Below are 21,186 nucleotides of genomic sequence, written 5' to 3'. Positions count from 1 at the left end.
GATGTAAATCATAGGATCCAAGCAGGTTGGTCAAAATGGCGGAGTGCATCTGGTTTTATATGCGACAAAAAAGTGCCTTTAAAACTTAAAGGTAAATTCTATCGCACCGCTATAAGACCGGCTATGCTGTATGGTACGGAGTGTTGGGCGGCTAAAGGGGAGCACGAACATAAGCTGAGTGTGGCAGAGATGAAGATGTTGAGATGGATGAGTGGTCATACGCGATTGGATAAAATAAGGAATGAAAATATAAGGGAGAGAGTTGGAGTAGCACCTATTGTGGAAAAGATGGTTGAATCGCGTCTCAGGTGATTTGGACATGTGAGAAGAAGACCGATAGAACATCCAGTCAGGAGGGTGGATGAGATGGAAGATGGACAAAGGGCGAAAGGCAGAGAAAGACCTAAGAAGACCATCCATGAGGTGGTCAAACGAGATCTACATATAAACGGTCTCTCTGTAGACATGATACATGACAGAGCACAATGGCGTCGTTTGATTTATATAGCCGACCCCACTTAGTGGGACAAGGCTTTGTTGTTGTTTATTTTATAAGAGTCTTTTATATAAACAATTTATGAGTACTTAAGTACGGACATTCATTTTCAGTTTTGAGAAGCTTTCGTTTATTAATCATAAGTGCCAAACCTACTTTCATTTCTAGCCTAGAAAATTCTCTTCTTTTTTTTTTCCCCTTAGAAGCATCTTATATTGTAATTTAATCTGAAAAGAATAGTTGAACTTGAATGCAAGGGGCTCATCCTCTTTTGAAGTGTCGAGAATGCAATCGATAATTATCTTTGAGATGGAAAAACTTTAAAATCATGGACTAACGTAACAAGGTATCTATAAACCAATGAAAAATTGAAAAAAAAAAGAGTAAAAAAAATTGTAGGCTTAAATCTTAATATCTTATCTCCAAGAAAGGCTAAGCATACCAAATATGTAATAACCAAAAGAAAAATTAAAACCCCACTTGCTAAGTTTGCATATGGCTTTGGATCAAATTGAAAAATTGAAATATGGAGTTAGAATATCTACTTACAATGGTTTATAAGAAGTGACATGCAGAATTAGCATCAATCCTTAATTTTCTAATTCATTCCTTATCCAATCTTGTGAACAAACCAATGCTTGGATAGTAGCAGGATTAAGCGAACTCCAATCGCGATCAAGAACCCTTCCATCGGTGTTGAAGGCCAACTCCGGCGGAACTTTTGACATCGGAATTCCTAGCATGTTTCTTGCCATCATGGATAATACAGGATACCTGGGAGTGTGAACTTTCCACCAATTCAATATGCTGAAATCAACATTGCGTGGAAAGAGAGGCTCTTCTAGGTACTTGTCTAGATCGGATTTCATGCCTTCGCCCTGGGAAGTTTCATTGAGAAATTTATCAAATCCCATGAGTCTATCCCTAGAGTCCTTTGCAGAAGTCGGTAAGGAAAGTCGAACACTGCCAACTTGCCACGGCAGACCCTCATCATGAAAAGCTAGTGGCGAGCATATTGAATGTTCATTGTATAGAGCCTTCACGCTGTCAAGAACCTCGTTGATGCGAGCTGAAGAAGTGCTACCATAGATTTGTGGATAGTAATATTCTACCAATTTCATCTTGAATCTCGGATCTAACATGGCTGCAACTGCCAAACCTAAGCTACATTTCTCCCAATATTCATCAAACTTGCTCCGCATTCTTAATGCCAAAGAACTAATATATTCATCAGAATTGTTGCACCATTCAATCAGATGCAACTTGACATCACATAGTTCAGGAAAATATATGTTTGCAGTTGGATACTTGCTCCTGGTGAAAACATTTGTAACCTCCACAAAAAGTTTCAAGTAGTTAGTAATGGCAGAGACTCTGTCCCACTCTACATCAGATAAGCTGACTGTGCAGCCATCATCATTTTCCTGCAAAAGAATAAAAACATCCTTGAATTCTAAGACAGCTTCAAGCATTGAATGTGTGGTATTCCATTGGAATGGATTATCTACAGTTAGGCATTTTTGACTCCTAATCCCGACTTCTTTGGCCATCCCGTCGAACTTTGCTTGTACTGTCTGTGAACTTCTAACATAACGAATACTTTCTCTGACCTTGCTGATTAATTCACTAATAGCTACCAGAGCATGCTGAACCATGACATGTAGAACACTCGCAGCACAGCGTATATCAAATAATTGACCATTACAATAAAGAAACCTGTTTTGCGAAAGTCTTTCCCCAATTCTTATTGCAACGTCATTGCCGGCAGTACTATCCAAGACAACGGAGAACAGCTTCCGGTCAATATCCCAGTCCATCAGACAAGTCATGATAGTAGCCGAAAGCATGTCTTCAGTATGGGAAGGATCAATTGCGACAAAATTTAAAATCCTCCTCCTTAACAACCATGATTCATCTATGTAATTTGCAGTCGAGCATAAAAATTCAGAACCATTCGATGTAGTCCACACATCGGCACCAAGGCTGATTTTCCCACGTAATTTATCCAACATCTCATTCACCTTCTGTTTCTCTTTGTCATAAATCTCAATACAATCTGCCTCAACCCTATTCATCGTCACAAGCTCAAACAAAGGCTGTAGATTTTTTACAAATACTCTAAAACCCACATGTTCAACCATAGCCAACGGATATCCATGTAGAATAATCATTCGAGCAAGATCAAATCGACTCCGCCTTTGATCGAAGTTACAGTTTCCAGCATTCACATTTTCATCTTTCAACTGCTCCTGGTCCAGTTTAACATTGACGAAGCTAAGGGGGTCATCTTTTTTGTGATCTTTATTATCAAAGTTGAAGTTTGCAACAGTGACAGTTGTGTCCTTTCTCTTTTCTTTAGCTGTAACATATTGAGCTATGCCATGGCTAGACCTTCTCTGACACCTGATTAAATGGTTCCTCAAATGCGATGTTCCACTCGAACTTGATCCACTCAATTTCCTTTTACAATGCCTACAAACTGCCACACAGGTGTCTCCTTTCTTAATTCTATCAAAATCATTCCATACAACAGACTTCAACCTACTGGATTTGACAATTACAGCATCCGACAAATCCATAGCATGAACCTGACAAATAAGCTTTCCATCCAATTCAATTCAAAAGCTTCATATTTATCGGGGTAAAATGAAACGAACGAGATAGAATCCTTGCATAATCAAATGTTTGTGTATAGAAAAATGAGCATACATGAGTATGAACAAATGAAGGTACAACATTGCAAGAAGATAAGAGAACAAACACATAGCTTTCCAATCTCTCAACATATTTGAGATTGGGAGGGAAATTCTTCTAAAAATATTAGGTGCACATGCTTATTTGAAAAACATATAAAAAAACCCATGGTTTAAGCAAAACTTCAAAATAACTTCATAAATATGTGAGGAATGTTCTGGTAATCACCCTAAACCCATTCTATCTAGAACTGTTCCACACTTGCCTCTTATCATGTTCTTGTTGTCGGAATTGAGAAAAGAAAACCTTCACTTTACAACAACAACAAAAAATTTCACAATAAAAAAACCTTCTTTTCCCGATAGAATCAAATTCATAGTTTCCTGATAACTAAATAGTTGGAAGCAGCTGCTTCTTATTACATTCTCACAGAAATGATTTAGGCAGAAAAATGATCCATTCCCAAATGATAACATGAATTATTTAAGAAGGAAGAAAAATTGGTACCTTTGTGAGTGAGAATTTGGATTTGAAGAAGCGCCGATGAATTGGGATTGTTGTATGTATGTAGCTGCAGTTGTTTAGGGAAGATGAATCAATTCAAATGCTATGTGAGAAAAGAAGAAGGACACTCTGAAAACCCTACACACAGAAAGGAGCATTTAATGCAATGCAATGTGTTGGGGACAACAGAAAGAAGAAGAAGAGGGAGAAGACGACGATGATGACGACATAGCTTCACTCTAAACGCAGCGTTTCGGTGCACCACCGCTATTATAATTTCTATTTCTATTTTTATTTTTATTTTTAGTTTCTTTTAAGGTTTAGGGCCCAAATTTATATATGGGCTCATATTGGGCTTGCCCAAATTGATTATAGCCCAAAACGAAAATGCATCTCTTTCTCCCTCTGCCGCGAGAGTGTGAACCCTCAAACTTGGTTTTGATGAAAAATTGAAACTTTCATGGATGCAGCGCTTGGTTCTAGATGTTCTCGTGGTACTACGCTCTCTGATTCCTTCTTTCTTTTCTTTCTTTCGTATTTCTTGTTTAAAGTGATTAAAGTCTGAAACTTTTTTAGCTATTAGTAAGCATTATCAGCTCCTCTTGGTTGATCTTAGAAGAAGACCATTTTCCTTTTGTCAATTCTGTCATCCAGCATTCTTATTAATTCAGGGTCTTTAAACAATAATTCACTCTCCATGGCGATTTTGTTTCATGATAAGATTGGACTTGTGGATATGTGTTGACTTTTGAGCTAGATTGCATTCTTGTTATGGACTCATGAAACATACCTCCTATCATTTTATTTTATTTTTCTATAATGATTAAAAATGAAATAAATACTATATATATATATAGCTAATATTAGACTATATTAAGCATGACATTCTTTCATTGTAAAAATATATATACTAGCATTTTTGAGATTAAGTGCATACGTCATTACTTTGTTAAAAAAAAGATTTTTTTTAATGAAATTTTTTTTATTTTTTAATGTGTTTGGCAAATTTTTAGTAGTAAAAATAAAAATACTAGTAAAATAAAAAAAAATCTTTTTTGAGAAACTGTAATTTATATCTTTTTTTAAAAGATTTTTTTTTTAAAAAAAAGATGTTTTTCATGTAATAAATAAACAAAAAAGTACTATATTGTTATACCCAAACATAATTAAGAGATAAAAAAATTTTTTTACATGAGATATTTAAACATAAAATTACTTTTATTTCTCTATAAGATCTTTTAAAAAAAGATAACTAAAAAAAAATATCTTTTCTTAAAAGCTCACCCAAATAAACTCTAAGTAAGTTATATGTCATTAAGTACTTTTGTATTTTATAAAATGCAACATTGTTGCTTGTAATATTAGTGAGGTAAATAATAAGTTTGATGATGATGCTGGGGTGCTTGTTGACAAGCAAATGCAGCCAATAGGGACCAGAGAAGGACATGTTGCTTGGAAGGAATATATACTAAGAAAAATGGGTTATCATTGAATTTTTGTTTTGTGGAATGCACTTCACTTTAACAGTTTCAATAATTGAGAAGCTTTTGTGTCTGCTTTTGTGTGTGTATGTAAAATGTAACATTGGTATTTATTAGATCATTTTTTTTTTTAAATATTCAAGTTCAATCTCTCACTCTTCATTAGGCACAAGAAGAATAAAGATTTCTAAGAATAAACTTTATCTTGAAGTGGCATTTTATAAAAAAAATCATAAATAAGAAGTGCTACATTTTGACATTCTCCTTGGTATACAGATACATCACAATAACTATGATTAAGTTGGAAAAATTTTTCAACGAAAAAAATACTATTATCTGAATATATTTCTTTTATAGTGATCGTTAAGTATTTATATATTTTGAATGATGCTTCTTGTATATTAAATCACATATGAAATTAAGTTTGAATTACGTATTTAATGTTAAATTATTTTTGGGTTTTTAATGATATTTTTTTTCCATCTTAACTTACTATTATTGAACTAAAATGATTTAAATTTTTTAAAGTGAATATAACAATACAATGCAAATCAATTTTGTCATTTTGTGCATTGCATAATATTTTTTAATGGTTGAATGCTTTGTTATCATATTTTTCACCCCAATTCTCACCATATTGAAAAAGTAAAAGTAACCACCGTTGTAGGGTTTCAAGACATTGGATCTTATGTATACTTTCTTGTCTTGTACACTAAATACTCAATTAATAATATAAATATAAGTTCCTTCATACATATAAATATACAATCATAGAATCTCAATAATGCCACAAAAGCTAAGCCTTACAGAAAAAGATGGATCAAGGTAACGCATTAATATGGTTTCTCTTGCTAGTTGCTAGCTAGGATATGCATGAGTCCAAACTCCAAAGCATGCACGTGCATATTCAAAACTTTAGGAATATAAATATATTATATTCCTTAATTGTTTCCTCTCCATACAGAAAAGAAGACTTTTGGTCATAACACAAACATTCCTTACTTCCTAGATTAAACCTTCTACCACACATTTTATCTATATAAACACATACATATCAAACCATTGTTTAATTCACATATGCATCCACAATATACAACCATATTATAATCTTTCTAAAGCTTGGTCATCCTAAAGATCTGAAAAGAAAATACACCTTCAGCATCAGTCATCATGGGTGTCCTTGGAACAGTGGCAAGAAATTTGGATACAATAGTAGGGTAATTAATTAAATTAATCTTTCTCCTTCATGCATATATATTATAATTATTATTCTACTACACCAACACATTAATATGAAAAGTTATTTATAAATATAACACAAACTATATATATATTGCTTATTATTATTTATTATTAATTTATTTAACATCTCGTCCATATAGAATAACAGCCTTTCTTTTTGGCTTTATATCAGGCCAGGAGCAATGCTTCTTTACCCGCTGTAAGTAAATTAATAATATTCATCATTAACAATAATGTTAATAAGAAAGCAATAATAATAAACATGCAGAATGACAGAATGCTTTGTATATGATTATGTATATATTATAGATACGCATCAATGAGGGCGATTGAGAGTCCTTCAACCTTAGATGATCAACAGTGGCTAACGTATTGGGTTTTGTACTCCTTTATAACCCTCTTTGAGCTTTCATTTCATAAGGTCCTATCTTGGTACGTCCATGAATATATAATAATGTTACGTATGTTGTATTTATTACACAACAACAACAACAATAATAATAATTTTACAAAGTGCAGGTTACCGTTTTGGCCATACATGAAGCTTGTAATATGCATGTGGCTGGTGCTGCCAATGTTCAATGGAGCAGCATATATATATGAGAATTATGTGAGGAGATACATAAATGTAACGAGCTATGGAGCTAATGATTATACCATGAAGAACAAGAAGGCGATTCAGATGATGAGCTTCGATGCTAGGAAAGCTGTTGAACGCTACATCGATAGACATGGCCCTCAAGCCTTTGAAAAAGTTATCAGTGCTGCTGAGAGAGAAGCAAACAAGCACTGATCATGTATTCTTAATTAATTAATGACTCTCATGATGCATTAACCACTTTGTAATCATCAAATCTGAACTTGGCTTCACATATGCATTAAATTTTTCTATGTAATCTACATGAAATTATATGGCCATGTTATGTTATTTTAGATTTTGATGCTGAAACGAAAATTCTTCTGATGATCATGCATCATTTCTATTCTTCCGGCAATATATCATAATAAAATGATAATCTAACAATAACAAGTGTAATCTCGCCAAATGATTATTAGGCATAAATTAAATGAGGGATTAGCGGGTTTCTTGTAGTAAAATGAAAGTAGTTCAACCTCTTTTCCGTTCCACCTTTACGTATTGGATTAATAAACAGCTAAAACAATTGATAAATGTGAATGAATGAATGAATGACTTTGATAGATAATATCAATAGAAAGCAGCATCAACAATTTTTTTTTTTTGTCGGAAAAAGGGAAGAAAGTTAAGAATGTTTATCTTTTCTAACATAGAAGAATGCTATATGATCAATAAATATTATTTTTAACAAGTATTTAATTAGCAATAATTTTGCACCCATATTTTTAGAAATTTTACACATAAAAATATATAATTTGTACTTATATTTATTAGAATTTGTACAGATAAATCAATATAGTTTATATTTATATTCTTTAAAATTTATACACATAAATTAATAAAATTTATTTATTAAAAATAATTTAATATTTATACTTACCAAATAATAACAAAAAAATACAAAAAATTCTGTTCCAAGAGTCTCCCTTTTATATATACATGGCTCATTAGTACGCATATATACTACGATTTAGAAATCTTGATTCAATTCTAAGAACGAAACCTATTTTTTTTTTTTTTGGTTAAAAAGAGTTTGGCTATACTTAAGGGAGTAATCTTCTTTTCTAAGAATAAAACGAATTTAACAAAAATAATTCCAGATACCTTTATTATATATATGAAAGAGGCGAAAAAATGGAAATAGAAATATTTTCGACATAACGTCTTGTTTTTCACTTTTGATGCAAATATAATCCTGTATTAAGCTGTGGGAACACCTGGAGAAAAATATGGCTAAAATAGACTGATTGATGTAGTACGGACAACAATATCAGCCGAAAGGTCCAGCCACCTTGACTATTAACTTTTTTTTATTTTAATTATCGGGTTTTGATAAAGAAAACAAAGAGAACAGAGATAAATCCACAACTCAAACTTGAATTTTATTTTTCTTCACCAGACGAGATCTTTTATAACTTCAATTAAGATAACAATATAATTGTAATTAAACTACTGTTATTTTATGGAGTGGCTTTAGCCGCATCCAATGGTTAATTAAGGAATAAATAAAGCCTGAAATTCAAGTTTTTATTGATTTGGTTTAGCCATCAATATTCATAAGTGTATATATATATGTTCATATCCATTCCCTTGTTCTATCTAAAGTACATCTTCAAAGGTGATTGAACAGATGCCATGTGGAGAGTACCTTACTCAAAAATAGATAGGAAAGCATCATCTTTGGTGATCAAAATATCAATTTTCCACCTGTTTGAGCAACCTGACAATATTGATACATGAACAGTTCTGTTATGTTCATAAATGCATATATATACTATTGAAAGAAAGAAAAAAAGGATATAAAATGATATAATGACTTACACCTAATATAAGTATACTTTTGTCAGTTTGTGTCTGAATTTCTAGGTCTCTATCACAGTCAGTAATCGCAAATGTGAGAAAAATGCAGAATTGAGATAACTCTTTTTAAGAGGATCTCAGGATGTGCTTAGCTCTAGGACCCAGTCTGACAGGACCTGTTACCGTGCCATCCAGTTTAAAAGAATCTACGGCAGGATAACTTGTGGTACTTAGCTTCTGTGCTTCATTCTGGCAACATCTACCTCTTGCACCATCCAATCGTGGATCGAGCTTTGTCACCCTTGTGTGTCTTTGCAATTCTGCACCCGAGTTTGTCATGCGACTCGAGTTCTCCTGCACTTCTATGTTAGGTAACTTGATTGGTTTTCTGGAATCATCAAGAGCAGATGGTGCAGGTCTCTTCCTGGTGTTTGTGCATGGAAGATAGTCTTTGGCAATGTTATGATCCAACTTCACACTGTCTGCAACCATATTCATGTTTCTACAACCAGTGTTTAAGGGAGAGGATGTAATTGGAACATGTGGAGGTTGAGCAATTGATGCTGGACTAAGATGGTTCGTCTTCATAGGACTCGGATAAGTCAGAGGATTAGAAGGATAGAGAACTTGAGCCGAATGATTCAAGGATGCTGATGGTGTAGTAAATTTGTTTCCCCAAATACATTGAGAAAAACTTGGATTACTTACGCCTGAAAATTGGTGAGAGAAGGTGACTGGTAGCCTCTCATCTGTTGGGCCTGACAACCACGATGGTAAACTTCTGTAAGGCCTCTGAGACCAAGATGTTGATTTGGCCTGTTCATTGTTGGATGTCTGCAAGAAAGGAAATTCAAAGGCTGATTTCGCAACATGATGAGGATTTTTGTTCCTGTCATGCAGCTCGCCGTTGTTTAGGTATGTTGGCGGGCTGAAATTGCAAGGAGTAGCTTGTACCTGTGACTGAGAGCTGAGTCCTTGAGGTTTAGCTCCGGGCATAAATCGCTCTGGAAAGTCATCAGGTGCGCCATTAAACATAGCACATGAAGCAGGTTCTTGAGTAATAGGGTGGAAATAAGAGATGCCATTTCTGCTGACTGGATGACTTCCATTTTGAGATACATGGTTCCTTTGCAGATCAGCAAATTGAAGAGAAAATTCTGTGTCATGACCATTCATCAATACAGTACATCGAAATCCTTGACTGCTTTGAATTTTTGGGGACTGCACAACGTTGTCAGTTGATGATGATCTGCCAAATGCCAAATCCTGCTTAGAACATTTTCCCAGTAAGGAATTTTCTGAAGCACCATATTCAGAAGAGTGCCTTCTTCCTGATTCCTCACCAGCCCAAACATCTCCAGAGAGTTGTTGCATTGCTTTGCTGCTTCCACCAATTGGAACATCTTTACCCATCAACCTCATTGTCGGTTGGCTGGAACTTAGTGTGACATGATCTGAACTCTCTTTCACTGAAACCACCCCGTCTCCCTTGTGGCTCTGCACCTGGCCATACTGATTCTGTTCAATGGGTAAGTTTCTCATAACGTTCACCTCTGAGTTAGGTGGCTGGACAAAAGAACTGGAACACATGTCAGAATCAGTCGGGTTGATATCTCTGTCACATGGCAACTCAGTAACAGCCAACCTAGCTGGATAATGTGGAAATGAGTTTAGACCATCTTTTGGAGATATCTTCTGAACAACCTGCCTCTCATTAATCCTCAAATTTTCTTGGTTATCTTGATGGAGTGTACTACTGACTGGTAGACCACCTAAAGAACCACGTAACGTACTTGACGTCTCCGGCTGGTTTGTCCCTAATGTCCCACTTGAACTGAAATTGACTAGCTCACCATGAGAATTGAGTGGCAAACCAAAGAAGCTCGGATCCAAACAGTTATTTCTTATACTTCCCTTTCCCCAGGCTGTATAGAGGAATGCATTATCAATCATATCTGAAGCAAGCATATGAGAGAACTGTCTGTCACCAAAGGCCTGGCTACTATCATCATTATCTTCATAAGTTTGCAAAGGAAATTCTGGTCTTTCATTTCCTTTATCATAAGAAGAAGAATATGATGATGAAGGCTCTAGGAATGTCCTTGTATTAGCATCTGAGTTCACAGGAACAGCCCGAAAAGTAGAATCCTCCAAATGGTCAATGAACTTTCCAATGGAGCTCAAAGATCCAGATTCATACAATTGGGAATTGGTACCAGACATCTTCACTTCTTGATCTGTAGAAAGAGGACTGGGAATATCATCATATGGAGAACAATGCAATGTACTTGTGTTGCCTCCGTCAAACGGATGTAAATTGTTGTCGTCACAAAGCATCACCTTGGTTAATGTTTGAGACTTCTCTTCTGGGTGCGTTGATGTCTTTTGACTGGGACACGGCTTCAAGAAATTTTGCGCAGTAGCTTGTTCCAGAGTATTAGCAAACTCTTTACTTTCAACTATAGGGCAAAACTCCTTTCTGTTGTCTATGTTAATGGCAGCATAGTCATAACTTCTGTTTGCCCCCAAACTTGAAGTTTCTCTATCACTTCCAGAGGACTGCTCCTTTACTAATGAAGTAGTCAGCACATCTGATGATTTATTAAACATGGTTTCTTCAAATGAATTCCTCCTTTTGGGACCGAGTATGTCATCTTTACAAGTGAATCTCACATATCTGTCTGATGTTGGATATTCATCATCACAACTGTACTCATCAGTACCATCTTGAGTACTGCTGCTACTTGATGCCTTTCCGGAAAGTTGTTTTACACGGTTCTTAAGAATGCCACAAAAAGGATATACTGATTTTGGTTGCTTTGCATCCGGTTCATAGGTTTTAACTTTCTGCTCCTTTTCAACAAAAGAGATCTTTGAATCCAATTTTCTCTCATGGATAGAAGGATCTACGTTGTGATGTGCAAGCATTTTAGTTCCAATTGTAGCTTTCAGTTGTCTGAAACTATTTACCGGCATCTGCACCTTACGCTTACAAGCATCTTCCTGAGATAGATAAGATTAAAAGGTTATAGATGTTTAATAAAACAAACTCAAAATGTTGCTAAGATTTATAATATGCAAAATAATCACGTTCAAAGAGAAAGCAAATAAGCAATTCACCATATCTCCAATACATTACCCATGAAACATAACACTTTTGTAACGTTTATAATGATTCCTACTATAGACGAGTTTTCAGCAAAAAAATGTTTTGGAGAGAAAGAAAAAAGCATAAAAAATCCCTATAAATTAAAAGCATTAATATACATGACTAAAAAGTGCAACTTATTGTTATCAGTTTCAAGTTACTATAGTAAATTTAAGGAATAAAAGGTAACGGAAGTAAATGAGGTCATTCATCATATGGGACAGGTATTCCTGTAAGCATTGATTGCATGCCAAGAACATGTTTCATAAAATGGCACCAAAGAGAACCATGAACAAACTTTTAACATCCTTTTCAACAATTCCAACTAGCAATATGAAATAACATGCAATATCACTTTCAGAACCATGACATATTAAAAAACAAGGCAAATACAATGGAATTTATGGTCAAATAAAATAAGTTATGGTCGGGAAGAACAACCAGCTTTGAAAGTTTTCGAGAAATCATAAAGAACTATATTTCCATCTTTAATTATCAAATAACAGCCCAAACTTCAACGTAAACAAACTCTTTGATTATTAACAGAAATATTTTTACATTTCAATCAATATAATGATGGTGGAAAGACCGAGGGATCCAGTAACACTTCACTCAATTTAATTCGTGTTTAAGGTGTTCCAACAATCATATATAAAAGGGCATTAATTTGGAACTTATCAACTTGAAATAAACTACTAAGAAAAAAAAGAAAAGAAATAAACTATGATGTTCAATAACAAAGTTTCACTTAGTGCATCAGAAAATTTTAAGCATAAGATTATTTCACGATTCCAACAGCTGAAATAAGAACTGAAAAGGTGGAAGTCAAGAGACCAATAAATTTAAGAATTTTTTTTTCAGAAGAGAGAAACTCAGAAACTATGAAGGCATTTATCATAGAACGTTTAGATCACAGGCTCACACATAATCGAACACTTGGCTCAAAAGAAAGATGTTATTGTTAAAACTTCAACGCGCGTGTGATGTAGGCTTGCACTTAATCATACATGAACTAGATAATTAATTAATTATTATATATCTGAAGCTTTATACGCCAGCCAGACCAATGCATGACAGATTAAATTCAAAATCTTATTCATAACAAGGGGTAAAATCTATTTTTCTAATTATGAAAGAAACTACACATCTTTAGTTAATAAACATAAAAGGAGCTAGTACAATTTTATAGATATTATTTTAAAAATACCTAGTCGTAACTAGAATATAAAATTATTATAATAAATAATTAAATATAGATATAGAGACTAAAGTTTCAAGTAGAAAACTTTGATGGGGGAGATCAGCAAAGTACCTCCATAAGTTCAAGTAAGAAATTCTCTATGAGTTCCTAATCACACTTTGTCATAAAATTAAATAACCAATAATGATAATGACAACCCTAAATAGTTTGTATTAAAATAATCACGTTAAGGAATCATAAGAAATCTTTTGTGTGTGTGTGTGTGTGTGCGAGAGAGAGAGAGAGAGAGAGAGAGAAACATACGCATATATGATCATTTCATATAGTCATACATGTATCAAAATATCGTTTAGATATATAATATATAAGACCAGAAGTGCATCTAATTATGAAGGGAGGCTAATAATAATAATAATAATAATAATAATAATAATAATAATAATATATTCCTAAACTCGGGGGGAAAAAAGGATAAAGGGAGAAGAAACCTAGTGGCACATAAAGTTGTGGTTCTCTCACTAAATTTGAGTGGAAGAGAAGGGATGAAGAATTGCGACAGCAAGAGACTTCTACGTAATGCCAACCACCGAAACTCACATATAGCGCATCTCTAGAATTTGCATTACGCGCTTCATATATCGCCATTAAAACAGTGACTGGGTTCTGCAGAATCTAAACGCCGCAGAATTCAGTCTGTTTTTAATCTTTAAACATTCGAATGCAGGGGAAACTTCTATTTATGCCTATAGAATTATAAGTAGGAAACACTCATCCAAATAAAGTATTTTTTCCGGAAACGCCAATATTCTTTTAAACAATCCAGGCATGTTAGGGATGCCAAGTTATAAAGTTTCACTTCACTAATCTTATTCCCTTAATCTTATCATCATATCTGGAGATAACCACCGTGATTCTCAACATTTCATGTATATATACGACTGTATCTATAAAAATATAGCTAGAGATTTGAAATTTTTCACTCTCAAATTTTGTCCGCCATAACCATAAACTGACACTCTTTTCTGTCTTCTTTTTCCTCCGACACTATATACTCAATCTTCTGGAATTATTATCTAACTGAAACTCATAGCGATTTGATTGTATCTCAATGATATCTGCCAATAAAAATTGTAAAAAATAGCAGTCACCACCTGCGCTCTCAACCTGCCGATATGCTCAGAAAAGGAGTAATTCTCATCACGTACTTTTTTGTATTTCGTAGTAGTTCAAATCCCAGAATAACAGAGATACACCCATGCGATAACGATTGAAATCAACCCAAGTCAGAGTGATTTCTTCCGAATTTCAATGATATTCATGTTCATCTGAAACTGCATACTATTAATATCTAATACGATCATCAATCCCAGACCACTCATTATATAAACTTCTGACAGACCCTACAATTGAACGATCATCCGATCCATCTAGCCTTGACTACCTGGGTATAAACCTCTACATCTGCGTTCAAAAAAACTCGCCACTAAATAGAAACAAGAATCTGTTGATCTACCCATGGCCCATATGATAATTCCCCACAAAACCCCATCATTTCTTCCACCTCGAAACTCCATGAGTGGCCCCTTCTACATTTCTAGGGTACCTGTACTGATTATACAGCTTACAGCTGGAGCATAAACATTCTTGCAGACACCAACACCCACCCCTTCTGATGAGTTTCCTTCCGCGCACGAAGGCACTTGTCTTAATTTGTATGGTTTTTTCTTTCACTCTCTTTTTTTCCCCCAAACTTTTATTATACTTACCGCGTATTTCGTTTATGTACTGAAACAAAAACAACCACTCGCTTTCGTCCACAAAATGTTTAGCTGTCTCCCTAATCAGCTTTTTCAGCAGTAATTCTATCCAGAAAAAGCAACACAAAGATGGGAAAGCTTTAACACCATCACTTAAGCAACTACATCAACAGTGTTGTTGGGTAATATTTTATGCACAAAATCCACGAATTGTAACCTTGTTCGGCATGAATTAGCCTCCAAATCATGGAAACAAACTGCATATAGCAAAACATTAGCTCATATTTTATGAGACATAATAAACCACATACCTTCTTTGAAGAAGTCGTCACTTCGCTGTTGAAGAAGCTCTTCTTTTTCTTCTTCTTCTTCTGCTGCTGCTTGTTCACAGTTATCGTCTTCTCGCTGTTGAGATTCTCCACCACCTTGCTTTTCTTCTTCGCCTCCTTCGTCTTCTTCTTCTTCTTTTTCTTCCTACTCTTGGTGGTGGTACTCTTCTTGTTTTTCGTTGTCGAAACCACAATACCATCACAATCAGCATCAGCTGCAGCTGCTCCAGCTGAATTCAGACCACTATAATCAGATGATTTATCATTATCTTCATTTCCATTATCTTCTTCGTCATAATCCTTTGCTACTTCGATTGCTTTGCTTTTGGTAGCTCCGATCGGAGGAGCCACGGTGAGAATCTCAGCAATCGAACGCTTCTTCGGCGCCTTAGGTTTGTGCTTGAAGCCGCCACCACTAACACCGGCGCTCCTCCTCATCTGCCGCCTCTCGTCCCTCACAGCCTGCGCGAGGCAGTTATCGATGTGCGCGTTCACAGCCGTAACGGTAGCAGCGTTGAAATCGCGGCAAACAGGACAAACCATCTCCGACTTTTCTTCGTCGTCGTCGTCAATCGCCTCCGCCGGCGTACCAGAGGCTCCTCCTGCGTCCGATTTCGCCGATTGGCCTCCTCGGCGACCAGATCTCAGCGCCTCGAGCCGTTGCGATAGCCACTGGAACTTGGTAACCGTAATCGAAACATCGTCAACGACTGAGTCCTCGTGTTCTACTCCGTCCTTCTTCCAGAGCTTCAATACACTCTCAATTCGCGGCTCCTCTTCTTCATCCCCCTCGTCCCTCTCCTTCTCCTTATCCTGTTCCTTCTCAAGCTCCTTTTCTTTGTCGTTCTCTTGTTCCAGCTGCTGCTCCTTTCCTTGTTCGTTTGCCTTGAAAATCTCAGCGATGGAGCGCTTCTTCGGAGCCTTAGGCTTGGCGTGAGACGAGGAGGAGGACTTGAAGGAGGTGGTGGTGGCAGTAGAGGTTGCGGTGGTGATCCTGATGTGACGGCGGTCGTCTCTGACAGTCTGAGCAAGACAAGCGTCTATATGAGCGTTAACCGCCGTTAGCGTAGCAGCGTTGAATTCTCGGCAAACTGGACAGACCATCTCCAGTCTCTCTTCATCAGCAAGAGTAGCAGAAGCAGGTGGAGGAGATTGTTGATCGGATTGGAGCGATTGTTGTTGGTGGTTGTTGGTAGAAGTAGATCTTAGGGATTGGAAAGAAGAAGAAGAAGAAGAAGAAGTAGAACAAGAAGTAGAAGTAGAAGTAGAAGTAGAAGAAGGAGTCATAGGAGGAAGCCAGGAGTGAAGGTCTTTGGCAGTGACATTAGGGGAAGTGGAGAATGGCCAGCACTTGAAGACATCAACGGACCTCATCTTGTTTGTGTATTCCCTGCAACCAACCACACAGAATCATAATCATAAAATATAAGACAAGAGAAGAGTGAGTTGTTTCTGAGAGAGAAAGAGAGAGAGATGCCTGCCTTATGGAGAATCCATTGAAGGCTGCTCCCATGATCAGTAGGTAACTGCTTGGAGAGAGGGGGGGAGGGATGGATGGGAAAGAGAGAGAGAGAGGGTGTGTGGGTGTGTTTGAGTGTGGTGTTAGTGTTGAGAGAGCGTAGCTGTCTGTCTGCTTGCTTGCTTTTCCCTAATTTATGACTGAAAGTGACTTATGAGAGAGAGTGTGCAACTGTGCATTGCAAATTGAAACTAGTTGCAGGATAAAGCTTAAATTATCATTTTACTCCATCTTATTAGCTTGCATAACAACATTTACAAATACACAACATCTCTATTAATTAAAAATTATTCTAAATTATTTTATATTGTATATTTGGTGACAACTCAGATACATGAAATTGATATTTAAAAATTTAATTAAATTTTTATTTAACGATTTTTATAGATATTAATTTTACGTAGAATTAATTTCACCTGAATTTTTACCTGTATATTATTGTTTGTTCTTTTGTCTCTATTATTTTATTTGAAAATACCTATTGTTATTTCTATTTTGTATAAATATATATTGTAAAAGAATTATACGTAAAGTGATGATAACATTAGAAATAGAAATAAAAATATCATACTCCTCTTATTTTATTTTTTATATATCACTACTTCAAAAACAGAATTTAAACATATTTTATACTTTATAGTATAAATTATATTTTCTTATGTAAATATCTAGCCTTCAATCCTCTTTCAAGATTTGGAAACACTAAAAACTATGATTAAGTTATCTCATTCTTGAGATGTTTATAAAATAGAAAAAATTAACGTCAATTAACATTGTACATCAAATAATAGGAGAAAAAAATATTATGTGCTGTATAAAATCTTGTGTGACAATATATTTTTTATTTTATATTTAAGTATGGAATAAATAATAAATAAAAAGATAGATGATTGTAATGAAATCTTTGGAGCTAGCAAGTGCACGTTATGATTTTTCGCATAAGAACAAGCAGGAACCAAGCATCAGCACACTCAAATAAAATATGAGAAAATAAAAGAATATTATTAATTATTGCTCATTTCTTAATTAGCATTTGGCTTTATTTCAACTCTATTTGTTTCTTTTCGTGGATTTATGCTTCCATTCATTAATTAATTGAATTTGACTACTGCTGCGGCTAATAAGGCAGGAAGGATGGAATGGATGCATCGTATTTGTAATTTCTTTTTTTTTTCTTAAGTACAATTAATTTTACATAAAATTAATAATTAAAAATCATTAAATAATTTAAATAATTTAACTAAATTTTCATCTAATAATTCCTAACTATCAACTTCACATAAACTCCACTTCTTAATTATTAGATGTGCAAAACTGGAAATGTTAGATTTGTAGATATACAATAGGTGGTATAGAGATTATGTAGAGAGGGTAGTAGGGACAGGGTCGTGTACATACTCATACAGATACAGTCATACGAAACAAAGATTCTGCTGTAACAATTCTACGCGATCACCTTCCGCCACTATTGCCACGCGCTTTGAAACTTTTATTATCTCAAATTTTTTTGGTGACTTTATTATCTCAATTTATCAAAAATATTATTTATCCATTAAGATCTAAAATCAACTTTTATATATTTATATATAAATATATATATTATTTAATTTATTTTTAATATATAATTTATACTAATAATTAATTTTAATATATATTTAATATAATTATAATTGGATAAAAAACCTTAATAAGCCAAGTCAAGAATCATGTAACGTAAATGCGCCAAAGCGAAAATCGTTTCAACAATAAGCCAAATCATATTTTTATATAATTCGAACCATGCTGGTTCGAATTCTATTTCTACATAATTCGAACCAGCTTGGTTCGAATTATACACAAACACATGCATACACGTAATTCGAACCAGCTTGATTCGAATTACACACAGTAATTCATGGTATAATTCGAATTATGCTGTTAAAAAATTAATAATTTATTTAAAAAAATTATTAAAAAAATTAATAATTTAAAAATTAAAAAAATATATATTTTTATTTCATACGTTAAAAAAAGCTAACAAAATATTTAATTACGAGACTTCTTTAAAATATTAATGAGCTATCAATTCGAATTCCATACAATACTTTTCTGTCCATTTTAATAGTTCATGAATATTTTTTAATAAATTTTTTTAATAAATTTTTTTAAATTATAGTACAAAAAATATTTTATCCTATGCAAAACAATTTAAAAAAAAATGGCTTAAAAATGTTAAGAGTACTATAAAAATTTGTAATGTTATAATAACTTAGGTACTCAAATTTTAAATAAAGTACTCTACATAGTCATAATAACTTAGGTAAATACATGCATGTACTCAAATTTTAAATAAAATACTCTACATAGTCAATAATAATTTAGAAATGAAAGAAAATATTTTATTCCATACAAAATAATTAAAAAATATATTTTATTCTATACAAAATAATTTTAAAAAATGGCTTAAAAGATGTTATGAGTCCTATAAAAGTTTGTAATATTCTAGTGATTTAGGTAAATACATGATAAAAATATTTTTTCTTTAATTTCTAAATTATTAGTGACTGTGTGGAGTATTTCTTTAATGTCCGAAGTCATTAGGACATTACAAATTTTTATAGTACTTCTAACATCTTTTAAGCCATTTTTTAAATTATTTTGCATAGAATAAAATATTTTTTTGTGGTATAATTTAAATAAATTATATACAATACTCTTCTGCCCATTTTATTTTTTAATTGTTTTGTATGGAATAAAATATTTTCTTTCATTTCTAAATTATTATTGACTATGTAGGGTATTTTATTTAAAATTTAAGTACATGGATGTATTTACCTAAGTTATTAGAACATTACAAATTTGTATAGTAGTCCTAATATTTTTTAAGCCATTTTTTTAAATTGTTTTGCATAGCATAAAATATTTTTTGTAGTATAATTTAAAAAAAATTATTAAAAAAATTTATTAAGAAATGTTCATGAGCTATTAAAAATGAACAGAAAAGTATTGTATGGAATTCGAATTGATAGCTCATTAATATTTTAAAGAAGTCTCGTAATTAATATTTTGTTAGCTTTTTTTAACGTATGAAATAAAAATATATATTTTTTTAATTTTTAAATTATTAATTTTTTTAATAAATTTTTTTAAATAAATTATTAATTTTTTAACCGCATAATTTGAATTATACCATGAATTACTGTGTGTAATTCGAACTAAGCTGGTTCGAATTACGTGTGTGCGTGTGTTTGTGTGTAATTCGAACCAAGCTGGTTCGAATTACGTGTATGCATGTGTTTGTGTATAATTCGAACCAAGCTAGTTCGAATTATGTAGAAATGGAATTCGAACCAGCATGGTTCGAATTATATACAAATATGATTTGGCTTATTACTGAAACGATTTTCGCTTTGGCGTATTTACGTTACAAACTTTATTAATGCCAACTTTATTTTTCATAGTAAAATATAAATAAATTAAAATAAGATATAAAAATATATTTATGTACAAATAAATATTTTTTTAATTATTTTTTGTCTAAACAAATTGTGGGCAACTCAAAATCAAAGATAAAATTCGCATCTCAATTTTTTTTCTTAAAATGCTTTTAAAACACACTCTAATTAAAGTAAATTCGGAATTAACTTAATTTGGTAAAATAAAAATAAAATTGTGAAAACTATGAGCTTTTTTTATTACTTTGTAAACCATATATAAAGCTGATATATGTTGTTAATTTTCAATATAATAGTCATCGTTGCCCTTTGTTTACTATATATAATAAGAATAAAAGAGTTTTATTTATATTTTTGTTTTAAATTGTCTCCAAAATTTCTTAATTATAATATTAAAGTATATTTATTATCTTAATGAATTTCATATTTATTATTATTACATATATTTAATTAGCGTTTGCTAATTAACATACTAGCATTTAGTAATTGCTTGGTATAATACTTGGTTATTTTGAATTGGTCAAATAATAGTCTTTGTGTATTTTTAATGCACTAACTTGAATTTAGTGGGATACACTTATATACTAAGACAATAATCTAATGGTATAAATCTAATAAAAATTTACAATTAAAATATTTTTTTACTAAATTCATACCCAAGAAAGTTCGAGAAGTATAATTTATCTACATGCCTCGGTTTTTATTAATCTCAAATATCTTATTAATTAATAAATAAAATAGAGTTAGTTCCTCAACGCCAATATGGTAGAAAAATTTCTATTAAAATATTTCTCTTTGTAAAATAAGTAAATAATAGAGTGTGAAGATTGTAAACCTTAAATTATTACTTTATTGAGACCATTTATATATAATAAGGTACATAAGATTATTGGACAATTTTTATTTTAAATAGACAATTTTGAAAATTTCAATGGACTAAAGCC

General features: G+C 33.1%; 3 protein-coding genes across 9 annotated transcripts; 1 reads left to right on the top strand and 2 right to left on the bottom strand.

Moving 5' to 3' along the window:
• Window positions 1–964: 964 nt before the first annotated feature.
• Window positions 965–3,919, bottom strand: LOC107496551 (zinc finger BED domain-containing protein RICESLEEPER 1). 3 transcript variants are annotated; one of them, XM_021127161.2, is made up of 2 exons: window positions 3,698–3,919; window positions 965–3,164 (listed from the first exon to the last, which is right to left on the bottom strand). In XM_021127161.2, exon 2 carries the CDS (start codon window positions 3,073–3,075, stop codon window positions 1,087–1,089), a length of 1,989 nt encoding a protein of 662 aa, XP_020982820.1. In that variant the 5' UTR covers window positions 3,076–3,164; window positions 3,698–3,919; the 3' UTR covers window positions 965–1,086. The 3 variants fall into 3 exon arrangements, with proteins under 3 accessions (XP_020982820.1, XP_015973325.1, XP_015973324.1); XM_016117839.3 differs by having other exon boundaries at window positions 965–3,096; XM_016117838.3 differs by having other exon boundaries at window positions 965–3,084.
• Window positions 3,920–4,111: 192 nt separating this feature from the next.
• LOC107496506 (HVA22-like protein f) lies at window positions 4,112–7,350 on the top strand. 2 transcript variants are annotated; one of them, XM_021127162.2, is made up of 4 exons: window positions 4,112–4,188; window positions 6,590–6,616; window positions 6,727–6,849; window positions 6,937–7,350. In XM_021127162.2, exons 1-4 carry the CDS (start codon window positions 4,178–4,180, stop codon window positions 7,208–7,210), a joined length of 435 nt encoding a protein of 144 aa, XP_020982821.1. In that variant the 5' UTR covers window positions 4,112–4,177; the 3' UTR covers window positions 7,211–7,350. The 2 variants fall into 2 exon arrangements, with proteins under 2 accessions (XP_020982821.1, XP_015973262.1); XM_016117776.3 differs by lacking the exon at window positions 4,112–4,188 and adding an exon at window positions 5,848–6,392.
• Window positions 6,943–16,957, bottom strand: LOC107496505 (uncharacterized). 4 transcript variants are annotated; one of them, XM_016117773.3, is made up of 6 exons: window positions 16,771–16,957; window positions 15,272–16,679; window positions 8,876–11,857; window positions 8,703–8,774; window positions 7,075–7,181; window positions 6,943–6,985 (listed from the first exon to the last, which is right to left on the bottom strand). In XM_016117773.3, exons 1-3 carry the CDS (start codon window positions 16,800–16,802, stop codon window positions 8,981–8,983), a joined length of 4,317 nt encoding a protein of 1,438 aa, XP_015973259.1. In that variant the 5' UTR covers window positions 16,803–16,957; the 3' UTR covers window positions 6,943–6,985; window positions 7,075–7,181; window positions 8,703–8,774; window positions 8,876–8,980. The 4 variants fall into 4 exon arrangements, with proteins under 4 accessions (XP_015973259.1, XP_052107646.1, XP_015973261.1 ...); XM_052251686.1 differs by lacking the exon at window positions 6,943–6,985 and having other exon boundaries at window positions 7,032–7,181; XM_016117775.3 differs by lacking the exons at window positions 6,943–6,985; window positions 7,075–7,181 and having other exon boundaries at window positions 8,494–8,774; window positions 8,876–9,688; window positions 9,809–11,857.
• Window positions 16,958–21,186: the final 4,229 nt, after the last annotated feature.

The sequence above is a fragment of the Arachis duranensis genome, chromosome 7 (genome assembly GCF_000817695.3).
Source record: "Arachis duranensis cultivar V14167 chromosome 7, aradu.V14167.gnm2.J7QH, whole genome shotgun sequence".
NCBI classification, from domain to species: domain Eukaryota; kingdom Viridiplantae; phylum Streptophyta; class Magnoliopsida; order Fabales; family Fabaceae; genus Arachis; species Arachis duranensis.
This window is presented reverse-complemented; position numbering and strand designations above follow the sequence as displayed.